The sequence below is a fragment of the Onychomys torridus genome, chromosome 3 (genome assembly GCF_903995425.1).
Source record: "Onychomys torridus chromosome 3, mOncTor1.1, whole genome shotgun sequence".
NCBI lineage: Eukaryota > Metazoa > Chordata > Mammalia > Rodentia > Cricetidae > Onychomys > Onychomys torridus.
Window position 1 is genome coordinate 134,647,744 of NC_050445.1, and position 13,661 is coordinate 134,661,404.

At 39.1% G+C, this 13,661-nt stretch overlaps 2 protein-coding genes across 11 annotated transcripts in view; one reads left to right on the forward strand and one right to left on the reverse strand.

Annotated features, from left to right (window-relative positions):
* Positions 1–13,661, reverse strand: part of Erc1 (ELKS/RAB6-interacting/CAST family member 1) — a 340,148-nt gene that overhangs the window by 194,501 nt on the left and 131,986 nt on the right. For 7 of the 10 annotated variants that reach the window (XM_036180806.1, XM_036180808.1, XM_036180803.1 and 4 more), the window contains one exon: positions 4,874–4,885. The exons of the other annotated variants lie outside the window; for them this stretch is intronic. In XM_036180806.1, coding sequence (XP_036036699.1) covers positions 4,874–4,885 — 12 coding nt within the window. The remainder of the gene's footprint in view (positions 1–4,873; positions 4,886–13,661) is intronic. 10 annotated transcript variants of the gene reach the window in all.
* LOC118579510 overlaps positions 1–13,661 on the forward strand; it is a 33,774-nt gene that overhangs the window by 17,827 nt on the left and 2,286 nt on the right. The gene's annotated exons all lie outside the window — the stretch shown is intronic.

Here is a 13,661-nt window from a genome sequence, read left to right on the forward strand (position 1 = left end):
GTAGCTCCACCACAGTCTGTTTCCTAGCTCGGACGCTGACTGCCGTCTGGGTGATGACTGAGAACTTCAGTGCTGTATCAGTGCCAGTCACTGTCTGGTTCATATTTCTTTGCTGTTAGCTGACACACTTTTCTGTAAATTTTCTAAGTCTTTTTTGTACTTTCTTTTTTATAAAGTATGGTTACCTGTTGGGCTCTCAATCTGTGAACTTTCAATGATTTTAAACTATTTCTATAATGTTAATGGGGAAATCCAGCAATAAATTTATTTATATCCAAAAAATATGTATTTGGTAGATATAATAATCTTGTTTGACAGTTATTTTCAGGATTTAAAGTATAGAATTCTAAGCTTTCCTAGGTTTTAGGGCTTCTGCTGGGAGCCCTGAGATTATTCCAATGAGTTTGCCTTTGTAAACAAATCTGTGTTTCTTTCTAGAAGCTTTCAATACGTTCTTTGCACTGCAGATTTTACATTTTAACTAGGGCATCTCCTGGGGCAGTTCTTCTCTGATCATGTCTGTTTGAGGAGTCTAAACATCTCTTAAATATGTCTTCATCTTTCCCTAGATGTTTTCTGATTTGATTTAACTGAGTGTTTACACTATGCCTCGGGTTTTTAATCTCAGGTCCCTTTTCTACCCAATGGATTCATTAGGTTGCTTTCTTATCCGTGTCCTAAAGTTCTTGGTTGCTGTTGTCTAAACGTACTTTGTCTCAATCTTGTGTTCTAGCACTGATATTTTTCCTCAATGGGATATTGTATGCTGAAGTTTTCCACTATATTTTTAAATTTTTTTTCTCATTCTCTTTTTCAAATTCTCAATTTTCTTGCCTAATTTTTCTTCTATGTTTTTCAATTTCTCATCCACATTGCTGATTTCTCTTCGATCCCAAACATATTTCCTTATCGCATTCATTTGTTTGTTTGAATCCTCTTTGAAGTACATGATCATTTCTAAATGTAATGTTTTGAATTATTTGGAATTCCCACTATTTCATTATCATTGGTTTCAGTTATGAATTGTAGGGTTTGGGAAGTATCTACCAGCTTGCTTTTCCATACTAGTTTGCATTTCTATGCATATGATGTGTATGTGAAGAGAGGAGGGGGTTTTAAAAGTTTACTTGCCCCAACTAATGGGTAGTCTTCCCTTTAGTTATAATCAGCATTACTAATAGAGGACAGAAGCAGAAAGTAGTGATGAAAACAATCACTGGTAGCAAACCACAAAGTAAACTGAAACAAAAAGCAATTAGGTACTTTGTTGGAACATGGTCTCTTCTTGTGAGGAGAACTCTGAGTGCTTGTGAGAAAACGCCAAGAAAATAAGACAAGAGTCTTGTGATCTGTTTCTTCAAAGCCTGAAGTTGTGTTTAGAATATAGTTTTGTGCTCCTCCCAGATGTAGCACATAGGAATGAGTTTATTTCAGATGACTCATTACAACTATTTATTTATGTAGCTCTTTGGAAAAAACATGTTTTCACATGTATGGCTTTGTTCTTGTGATGGCACACTTTACTCCTGAGAGTATAAATTGCCTGATGCTATGAATAAAGTTGGCTATTCCATGAGACTTTAATCTGCCTCATTTATTGGCTCCACTGTGCCAGGTCCAACCACCTCTAGAGTGAGAGAATATTTGAATTACATTCCCAGTGAAATTAGTAAACTAAAGAAGCTAGAATACTTTTAGGACAAACTAGAATTATTAAAGCTGAGCGTATTAATTAAAAGAACAAGAGGAGAAAATGAGCAAAGAGAAAGTACATTAAGAATGAGAGGGAAAATGTGTTAAGTTGCAATTATGAGAAACAGTAAAGGAAACAATAGCTAAAGAAAAGTAACTACTACAGTCTGGAATGGAGGTGCATGCCTTTAATCCTAGCATTCAAGAGGCGGTAGCAGGCATATCTTTGCGAGTTTGAGACCAAACTTGTCTACACAGTGAGTTCTAGGTCAGCCAGGACTGTACAGCAAGACCCTATCTTTAAAGAAAGAAAAAAGGAAACAAAAAAGACTAAAATGTAAAAAATGCAATAGTAAAAATAAAAATAATATTACTGTGCTGGCTAGCTTTATGTCAACTTGATGCAAGCTAGAGTTATCTAAAAGAAGTGAACCTCAAATGGGAAAATGCCTCTGTAAAATTCAGCTTAATTAATTTTCTTAATCAGTGATTGATGGGGAAGGGGCCAGTCCATTGTGGGCTGGTGGTCCTGGGTTCTATAAAAAAGAAGGATGAGAAAAGCATGAGGAGCAAACTAGTAAGCAGCAGCTATCCCTGGCCTCTGCATCAGCTCCTGCCCTGTTTTGAGTTCCTGTCTAGACTTCTTCAATGATGAACAGTGATACGGAAGTATAAGCCAAATAAACTATTTCCTCCCAACTTGCTTTTTGGTCATAGTGCTTCAATGAAGCAATAGAAACCCTAAGTAAGACAATTACAATGTCAGTCAATATTTCTTCCATGCTGTAATGATTGTGGTTTCTACAATCTGCTAAACTGCCTTCTGAAGCTAACTCTGCAGTAGAGAAAAAAGGTGCATATTTTTCTAACATACAACAATTAGATCAGAATGGGCTGGCTTTCAGATTATATTTCTAGGTAAATTGAATTCCTGACTCTCAGGGGAATGCCCCTCAAGCTACTGACATCCATTGAGTTGGAGTCTCACCATGGGGTGTGCTGAGTGATCAAGCTTTGGACCTGCAGAGTTCAATGCGTGAGCTGTGAGGGACCTGTGCAAGCTTATATTACAAGACTAGTCTCTGCTTACCAGGGCTCTTAACCAGTATCGAGAAGTCCCCACCCTAAGTACATCTGCACCTGCATCTTTATGTCGAGGATAGCAACTCTTCTTTGATCACATGACTCGTTATGTGCTTAGGCAGAGGGAGGAGAAGGGGAAGCTCTAGGATCTGGTAATAATGGTGAACGTTCTAGTTTTCCTGTAGAGTGCTTTCACGGAAGAGTTCAGCTCAGTACTGTCTCACTTCTAAGCTCCAGCCATAAATAATGAGGCATGATGGATCCTTTCTCCACATAGATCCTGCTTTTCCCACAGTAGCAGACTCATGTAACATACTAGTTTTTCAGTAGCTTATCTTGAAGTTTCCTTTCTGCTTTAGTTTGCAGAAACAGCATGGGTAGAGGGGGTTCTCCCCTCTTCCTTATCACTTCGTTCAATGCTGCAAGCTGGTATCTACTGCTTCCTTTGTCAATCTACAGGGGTTCTCGATTTCACCGAGCTTCTTGGTATCTAACGTTTACTGCAGCCAGCTCTCCTCTTTCACACTCTCATTTTGCTCTGCAGTAAAGGATCCAGTATTTTCTTTCAGATTCATGAAGACACAGAACTCGTGTCTCTATCCTACCATGTTCTAAACCTTAGACGGCTTAGAATCTAAACTTCATCAGTTTTCATTGTGGGGAGAAGGTAGTCTACCAAACACAAGAAAAAGATGTTGTAAGACTGGCTGAAGACCTCCTTTCTTTTCATGAGTTAGGCTTGGGAAAGATAATTCACCAAAATAATATCTTTTCAAATATAATACCTTAGGTCTTCAACTTAAGCATTAAAATTTCAATGAGAAGAAACAGAAGAAAATGTCTAATAAACCCTCTTCTTTATCACACAGTCCGTGATAAACATTTTTACATATCAAAAGAAAGGTGAAGTCCTCATGTATCAATCACTGTGGATGAAATGACATCTTCTACACATACACAACTGTGAGCTGCAGGACTGCACAGCCAACACCGTGCAGTACAATGTGCAGCACATTTTGTGCTTGCATGAAATTATAGTGTTCTGTGCCATCACAAGCCTCTTGGTATTAAGTATATAAAATATATTCTGTATTTGCACAATAACAAAATCATCTGTTGACACACTTTTCCAAACAGGCCCTTAATTATTAGTGACAGTATGAAGCAAAATGAATAGCACCGTGTTGTAAAGTATCTGAAATATATGGCAGTGGTACTATAATATAATGGACCAAATGTAATTCCATTAAAAAGGCAAAAGGGGTAATAATAATAATAATAATAATAATAATATCATCTGATGATCATTTTCCTATGCCCTTATGCCACTTGGATTAACTCATTTAATCACTACATTTGGTAATCATCCCAATTTTATAAAGGAAAAACCTACAAATGAGAAACCTAGGAAAGCCAAACTGGGACTACTTTTCAGACTGGAGTTCATATAATATAGAAACAGGAAGATCAGGAATTTAAGACCAATGTGAGTTACCTACTCATCATTGCCTGCCTGAACCTGGGGCAACCATGTTCCCTATACCTAGATCTCCATGAAAATATGTAACTTGCCTTGTCTAGCACCAGCCATAAGAATCAAGAGATGGATGCTTTCATAAACAGGAACTACATATCATTTCACTATTATATTAAGAAAATTGCTAGGTAAAATGTATATAAGCAAGCTTATAATTTTAACTCTACCATAATTTTTATACTTCAGTTTAAAATGGTACTGCTCATTTTACCCTTCCTATGTTTTTAACTAAGACATCTCTAATAAAGTGCCAACCACATGAAAACAATTTCTCTCACCTTATCCCCCCCCGCCCCCGCTTCCCCAGCAGCTCTTTACAACTTCAGAATATCAGTAAAAACCTGCTCAGTTTAAGTTTTGCATTCTGAATAGTCTCATTATCTTCAGAAGCACAAAAGTCTGTGTCTACTGTCATGAAAAGCTCATATTCTTCAAATCAGAACTAGATTTCAAGGCATCACTTTCCTGGAATACATTCTATCATTCTAGTCCCTGTTAGAATGGGAAATAATGTTAGTAAGTGAGCCTCAATTACATTGATTTTAGAGCAAGCATACTGACCTTGAAGTGAGACTGAAGGAAACAGCAAATCCAGGAAGAAAACGTGAAAGAGAAAGTTAGAAAGAATTAATGAGGACAATATTAAAAAATACTAACATTCATGAACGAGGTAAGGCAAAAAAAAAAAACACAGAGTAAAGAAGACGAGACCATGCAGATTCTTCACAGGTACTAAAAACCAGAATTCCAGATTTCAATAGACATATTTCCTATTAGAGTCTAATACTTTATTTTTTTATTTTATTTTTTAAAAGATTTATTTATTTATTATGTATCAGTATTTTGTTTTATGTATGTCTGCACACCAGAAGAGGGCGCCAGATCTCATTACAGATGGTTGTGAGCCACCATGTTGGTTGCTGGGGATTGAACTCGGGACCTCTGGAAGAGCGGTCAGTGCTCTTAACCTCTGAGCCATCTCTCCAGTCCGAGTTTAACACTTCATTTCATGAAAATTCTTTAAAAATATTTTTCCAAAATTGACCATTTCCTGTAGTGGAGAACAAATTTCTTAAAGACAAGGGGGAGGGTGTCCATTTTCTCATTTAAAAAGCTAGAACTAGCATTAGTGGGTGGTGTGTGTGTGTGTGTGTGTGTGTGTGTGTGTGTGTGTGTGTGTTAACACTTCTTTGTGTACTTATTTTGTGTGTATGCATGTGGGCATATGTGGGCTATGGCGTATGTGTGGAAATCAGAAGACAAATTTTAAGAGACTGCACTCACTCTACCATGTGCATTTCAAAGGATCAAACTCAAGTTATCAGGCCTGTGGCAAGCATCTTTACCAGCTGAGCCATCGAGCCAGTCCCAGCATTGGTGGCTTTATAGGTTCAGTCAGATGAGTTTTTCTTTTAATAACTTATTTATTTTGCCTGCATATGTATCTGGATAAGGGTGTCAGAGCTTGGAGTTACAGACAGTTGTGAACCACCATGTGGGTGCTGGGAATTGAACACAGTCCTCTAGAAGAGCAGTCAGTGCTCTTAACCACTGAGCCACCTCTCCAGCTCCCAGCTGAGTTTTTTATATTCCACCTTAAGTCTGGTGCTCCCTCAGCACTCATGGAGAGGACCCAATTCATCCAAAAGAAAAGAACAACACAGACAGCTTCGGGTCCTCTTAGGTTACAAATACCCTAGAAAACATTTGAAATAATTTTCTCCAAGTGAATTTTTCCTTAATCATAACATTCCTCAATCTATACCTACTAAAATCCTTGAATAATACAATCTAACAGAAATAATGTACAAGAATGGCTCTATTTAAAGAATTCATTTCCAACACTGTTTAGCATTAAACCTACAAAGTAGCCATGTTTAATGGCCCTCCACAGCACAAAAGTTTTATGAGTCATTATTGCCTTTTTATAATAGGCAGGCTTCTTTCAAAAAATTAGTCAGTATAACTGAAATAAGTACTATTTCCTCGGCAGTTAAGATTTATAATGTCCAATGCCATCATGATTGTTTTCATGACCTAATTTTCACTTTAAGAATCAGAAACAGAGCAGTCATCTCCTTCTGTGCCCTAACTGGAGACACACTGGAACCGAGTGCCTCACAGTCCTCTACGATGCCTTCCCACCATGAGGAACTACACTCTCAAAGCATGAGCCAGACAAACCACTCCTCCTTTAAATTATTTCTTGTAAGAAAGTCAGTGACCACAACTAAGTAACTAATACAGTCAACTGCTACCAAGGAGTGGGGCTGTTGAAGTAATAAGCTTGACCACGTGGTTCTCTAGCATTTGGAACTGATTTGTAAAAGTAATGTGGAAGAGACTGAAGCAGGACGCTAGAGAAGCCCTAATATGTAAGCCAAGATTAATGGATCGTTCTGGGAAGAGTTTCAAGGCAGACGATAAAGACCTGGTTCAAAAGGTTTCGGAGGAAATAAAGACTATCAGAAAGTGAGTGGGCTATAAAGCCCACTCAAATCTCAAAAACTTACCTTGTGTTCTGCCTATGTCTTACAAACTAAAGTTAGGGTGAATTCGAAAGTAATGGACTAAATTTCTACATCATATAACATCCAGATCTTCCTCAGATCTGTAGTGGAACAGAGAAGAAATGCATAGAAAGGTATTTCTTAAACATACACACTTAGGCAAGAAAAGGCACACGAGTGAGTTGAAACTTACAGACAAGGTGAGAGTGAAAGAACTAGGTGTGGTTATTAAAGTAATTAATGCAACTAGTGAAAGCTCACACTTGAACAACAGGAAAGGTTGCTGGAGGACAAGGCCCCAAAGCTTGCAAAAATGCATTCACTTGAAACAGAGAACTGAGCTGAGAGTGGAAATAAAGGGACTAAAAACAGCTACCTAGGGAAACAGTTTCCCAGGCTCAGCTGCCAAAGCACAGAGGTATCTCAGCCATGGGTGGGCCACACCTTGTCCTTGCAGAAGAACATGGCAGCACTGTCCATGTAGTTTGCAGATACACAAGAGTCAAGTGTGGTGGTGTCACAGAGGCTTACACTAAGATGCCAGAACAACACTGAGGCTGGGCAATATACAGCAGAGTTAGACTGCCTGCAAAGGGACCTTAAAAAGACAAAGGTAGGAAGTGAGTTGGAATGGAGAGTGAGACTTAGACTAAGGGAAAGCAATAGGCAAAGAGTACAGTTGACCTGAGAGAGACTCTTGTAGCATAGCTGAAGGATGAGGCTACCCAAGGCTGTAAAGAGTCCAAATGATTCCATCACAAGCCAGCAAACAAATGCAACTGTAGCATCCAGTGTTTGCCCCAACAGGTTTCAGTGTTACTCTGGTCCATCTTTACACATTGTGTTCAAGGGTCTTTGCAGTTAGGAGTTTATCTTGGTTCATTAAAAGCTATTTATTTGTATATGTCTGTGCATGTTCACATGTGCATGCCACAGCACATGTGGAGGCAGGAGTCGGGTCTCTCCCTCTACCATTAGATTCAGGCTGCCAGGGTTTGCAGCAAGTGCCTTTGCTCAATGAGCAGCCTTATTCCTTAGACTAATGGCTTCTGAGCAATATTAGAACTATTGAGATTTTTGTTATTACTATAGATAAAAGTAAAGGTATGTTGTATTATGAAATATCTATAAGCTCCATAAGCCTCTGAAGAACAGCGATGAAATGCTATAATGTACTGACAAGGGAGGAGACATGTGATAGTTAATCTTTATTGCCAATGTGATCAGATTTACAGCCATATTTGTGATGAGATATTCACAGTGGTTTAGCCAAACACTCTACCCACTGGCTAGAGCTGGAGACTGAAGAAGAAGGAAAACATGAAGAGAGAGAGCGAGAGAGCGAGAGCGAGAGAGAATGTTTTTAAAATGGGAAGAAAGCAAAGCATCAACATTTATTTCTACCAGCTTCCTGAATGCCGATGCAATGTGATCAACCCTCTCATACTGCCCCTGCTCCCTGCTATGCTGGACTATATCCTCAAGCTGGGAGTCAAAAGAAAACCTTTCACACCTTAACAACAAAGGAAAAGAAAAAGAAAATCATTTCATGTGTCAGCAAAATTTCAATTTGTTATTTAATTTTTAAAAAATTGTGCTTTAATGTACAAGTCTAATTCAATATACACTTAGAGACAAAGTTTAAAAGTCATGAGATTTTTAAAAAGATAATACATCCATTATTTAAAATAAAAGAAAGAAAGATATGAAATGAAAACAGAGAAATTAGCCAGTAGTGCACACTTGTAATTCTGAGGCAGGAAGATCAAGAGTTCAAAGCCTACAGGGGCTACAGAGAGACCCAGACTCAAATAAAGGAGTGGAGTGCTTGGGAAGTGACGTCATGGGTAACATGCTTGCTGCACAAGCATGAGGTCTGAGTGTGGACTCCCAACACTCATTTGAAAGCTAGGAATGCTGACACACATATCACTCAACTGTTTGGGGATAGCAGATCACTGGCTATCAGGCTTTGCCCAAATCAGGAGCCCAGGTTTAGTGAGAGACTTTCCTTATCTCTAAAAAATAAAAGTCACCAGCCAGGCAGTGGTGGTGCACACCTTTGATCCCAGCATTTGAGAGGCAGAAGTAGGTGGATCTCTTGTGTTTAAAGCCTGCCTAGCCTACAGAGTAAGTTCAAGGATAGTCAGGGCTACACAGAGAAAACCTGTCTCAAAACCAAAAAAAACAAACAAACAAAAAGTTATCAGAGAGCAACAGGGAAGATGGCTGATGTCTAAGGATAAAAATGTCTACCTCCTTTAGGCATACTTGACACAAAGACATATTTTAGAAATCTGTAGGAATCCACAGGCCTTTATCATATATCAGACAGTGTTAAATACAATGTTTAAAGGCAAAGATTGGTCAATCTATAGATAGATAACAGTTCCTAATGATCTTTCACTATCGTTGGTTAGGATACAGAAAGTCAATTAGAATCAGTAATAAAATTAACATCTAAAGACACCAGCCTTTCTAAAGGACATGGGAGAAAAAAATCTAAGCATATTCCTAAATGAACAAATAAAATCTTATTTTTAGACAATGCATTTATCATGAGCCATTATGTTACCTGAGCATCAAAATACACCTATTCATGGAGTTGGAAAGATGGCTCAGTAGTTAAAAGCATTTGCTGCTCTTACAGAAATCCTGGGTTTGGCTCCCAATACCAAAATCAGGTGGCTCACAACCTCCTATAACTTCATTTCCAAGGGATCTAAAGACCTCTGGTTTCCAAGGGCACTTACATGCAGGCATTCATATATCAATAATTTTTTTAAATTAATAAGCATACATTTAAAAATTTGCATATACACACCTCTGAATGAGCACATTTTAGGGCTAAACATCTACACATTGAATTATACTTTAATTAATAGTAATTATATTGAATCTTCACAGTTTTAAGGGAAAAAAATAAAAAACAAACACAAAGAGCCATAACAAATTTTAAGGTGCTGAACCCACTAGGGACTTTGGGACAATGATCAACAAATGACAACAGGAGGTGATGGAAGGCCTAAGTTTGTAAAACCATGTAATTTGCCATCCTATTAAAAGAGAGAATGAAATTGATCAAAAAGACAAAAGCAAACAGCTTACTCAGAAAGAAGTTGAAGCAAATAGGATCAGGTGGACAACCAGTCATGTGCAAGCGAATTATGCACACATCTTTCCTTTCCTTTTGGCCATTTCATTTCTTTAAATAGACGGTTCTCCTCCCAGCATCTTCCCATGTGCTGAGATTGCAAGCATGTGTAACTACATGCTTCCTCCTCTACTTTTTGATGCCATGCAGGCATACTTAAACAGCACTGTGTTTGCCAAGTACACAGCATGTTGCAGTTTCTCCACTTGGTTTTATACCTCCATTCACAGTCTCAGGAAACACAATGAGCTCTACCTTACATCACTCAACTGGGATTCAAAAATAAGCAGTATTTCCACATTTTGGAATATGATGGACATAATCATTCTTTTGAAACGGTGAGTTAAACATAAACTGAACCAAGTGTTTCTTTTCTTATCTATTTACAACTATAGGTCCAAGAAGGTTGCAGCAGCCTACAGTATGCTCTATGGTATCAAACAAAAATCTAAAGTGCTGGAAAAGGAAAATATATACATCTCATCTAGTAGAATTATTTGAAATCTAAGTGAGAGTTCAGGCAAGACAAATTTTTTAAAATACAAACAAAAAACCTGACCAGTGAATTAGTTATCTCATTGTATGACTAAAAGCAAATATATCATTCTTGTAACAGAGATGAGGGTTATACTCGAAAGGAAGGAAGGGCTAAGTAGATTAGAGGTGGGGCTATGGAAACTAACTGAATGAACAGTTGTGGTTTGAATGAAAATGACCCACACAGACCCATCAGAGTGGCATTATTAGAGGTCTGGTCTTGTCGGAGTGGGTGTGTACTTGCTATAGGAAGTACGTCATGGGGGTGGGGGGCTCTGAGGATTCAGAAGCTCAAGCCAGGTTCAGTGTTTCACTCTCTGCCTGCTGCCTGCAGATCCAGATGTAGAACTCTCAGCTACTTCTCCAGCACCAGATTGCTTGCATGCCACCATGCTTCCTGCCATGATGATAATGGACTATAAATCTCTGAACTGTAAGGAGCCCCAATGAAACATTTTCCTTTATAAAAGTTTGCCATGGTCATGGTGTCTCTTCACAGCAATAAAGCACTGACTAAGACAACTGTCAATTCTTTAAGGAGCTTCGCTGTGAAGTACAGTGGAGAGTTGGGCCACAGTATGCAAGAAATGGCTTCCATGCTAATTAGGGGAAGCTTCTAGCAGAGGAGCTGAAGCTGGGAGTTTATGGGAATGCTGAGTAACAGACAAGGTCTCTAAGACAATGTGGAGCTCACTGAAGAGAGTGACTGTCCAAAGGGAAGGGACAGAGCCTTTCTACCATTGTAACCAAGAAGAAGGAGCAAAAATCAGCAAAAACATACTTGTAGATTTGGAATATAAATAAGGATCTTGGCTAATAATTTCTGTACTTTCCATTTCAAAGCAGGCAATGAGAATGTAGAAAGAGATGTTGGGATGGGAGATAACTCAGTCAGCAAAACGCTTGCTATGCATGCATAAAAACCTGAGTTCAACCCTTAGAACTCATTTAAAAAAAAAGAGAGAGGCATATTTTTAACACATGCTTGTAATCCCAACATTATGTTGGCAGTGGCAGGCTGATCCCTGGGACTCACTGGCCAGCCAACCTAGCCTATTCAGTGAATCCTAGACCAAGAAAGTGACCTTGTTGCCAAAAAGTAAGGTGATGGTGCCTGAGGAATGACAGCTGAAGGCTGACCTCTTGTTCCCAAATATGTAAATGTGAATTCACACTCAAATGTACACTTTGTGGACATGCACACATATGAACGCACAATCTAGAGGTTGAAGAATTAAAAAGAAAAGGGAAAGAGGCTGATAATAATGTTTGGTGAACCTGATGATCATCACTCCCAAGTTCACACTATTGAAAATACAGGCACAGACAGAAGAAAAAGGGCAGATCTAGACAGAAATGGCATCAGAGCCCTGGCCAAATCTTGACAGCAGGCTCCTTCTAAATAAAGAAGGCTAATCTGCAGATTTCCCTGCATTCTCCTGATTGGCAGAGCTCACAAAGACTGCCAGGTGGCACAGCCAAAGGAGTAGCTCTTTGAGAAATTCCAAAGCAGTTGGCAGAGTGGCAGTTGATGTCCTGGGTCAAAGGTTCCCAGTTCAGCTATACTGCTGCAGAAAGACAGGTACAAGGGACTCTGGGCTGTGACCTAGCAGCAGAACAACCTAACTGCCAATAAATCACTTTAGAAGTAAGTCTTTTGAGCAGAAGTAGGTCTCAGGTTTTTTTTTCCCAACATAATGTTTGAATTGATTACTGGAGAATTTCATATATTGCACCCTGATCACACTCATTTCCCATTTCTCCCAGGTGCACCCCCTCATCCTTGTGATTTCCCCACACTCACAAAAAAAGGAAGAAGGAAAAAAAAAATACCAAGTCCAATCTGTGTTGTCCATATACTCACTGGAGAATGGAGTATGGCAATTCCCAGTGGCCAGCCCCTAAAGAAAACTAAACTTTAGTTTTCTTAACTAAAACACAAGAATAATTAGACCCAGTCCATAATTGTCAGTTTATAGAAAAGAGGCTGGCACACAAGTGCTTACCCAGAGTGTTCATACTCCCTTTTCCTCACCTACTCCTTTGGCCCTTCTTTGCCACCGACCCCCTTTGCCAGACCCATCAGTGAGTGCTGTACCCATCAGCTCACTCTGGAGGCTCCCACTCCTGCTACTTGTGCATGAATGGCTCCAGTGTCGGCTGGCACATAAGAGTGGTAACGCTCACACAGTGTACATATATAGACTCTTAAATGGAAGGAAAACTACAAATTTGAATGCTGCATTACAAAGTGTTAAGGACAATGTTTCATGGGTACAGAGTTTCAGTGTAAGAATATAAAATAGTTTGGTAGATGAGTAGGGTTGATGGTTATGTATTTTTTAGTTTCATGAGACAGGGTTTCTCTGTGTAACTGCCATGGCTGTCCTAGAACTCACTCATGTAGACCAGGCTGGCCTCGAACTCACAGAGATCCGCCGGCCTCTGCATGTCAACAGGCTGAGATTAAAGGCATGTACCACCACTACCTGGTTCAACAACAGAATTTATACTAGGAATATTTTACCACAATAAAACCCTCAAAATATCTATTAACTATTGTAAGCTTAAATGATTGGTCTCCATCATATAAAAAGATATGTGTAAGTTAAAGCAGGACAAATCATATTCCTATAATCTAGCAATCCAGAGGCTGAGGCAGGACAATAACAACTTCAAAGCTAGCCTGGGCTACACTATGAGACCTTGTTTTATTTGAAAAAAAAAAATAAAGAGCTGAGGGAGATTACTATCTAGCATATGTGGGGGTCTGGGTTTGATTCCTAGGTAAAGCACAAGCAAGCATATGCACACGCACATGTATACACACACACACACACACACACACACACACAAGGGAGGGAGGGAGGGAGGGAGGGAGGGAGGGAGGGAGAAAGGGAGGGAGGGAGACAGAGAAAAAGAGACACAAACACAAGCACCCAATTATCTTCCCAAAAATTGAATGCACAGATGATACACCTGGCCCACTAGCTTACTATACCTACAGTCCATGAACTGTCACTGCTAACATTACTATGATTTATAGTGGCAGGTGTACCTCAAGAGCTGCACACAGAACACAGTGAACATAAGTAATGTGCCCTGTGTGCTTAAAGCCAGAAAGATGGGGATGTGTTATTTTCTTCTT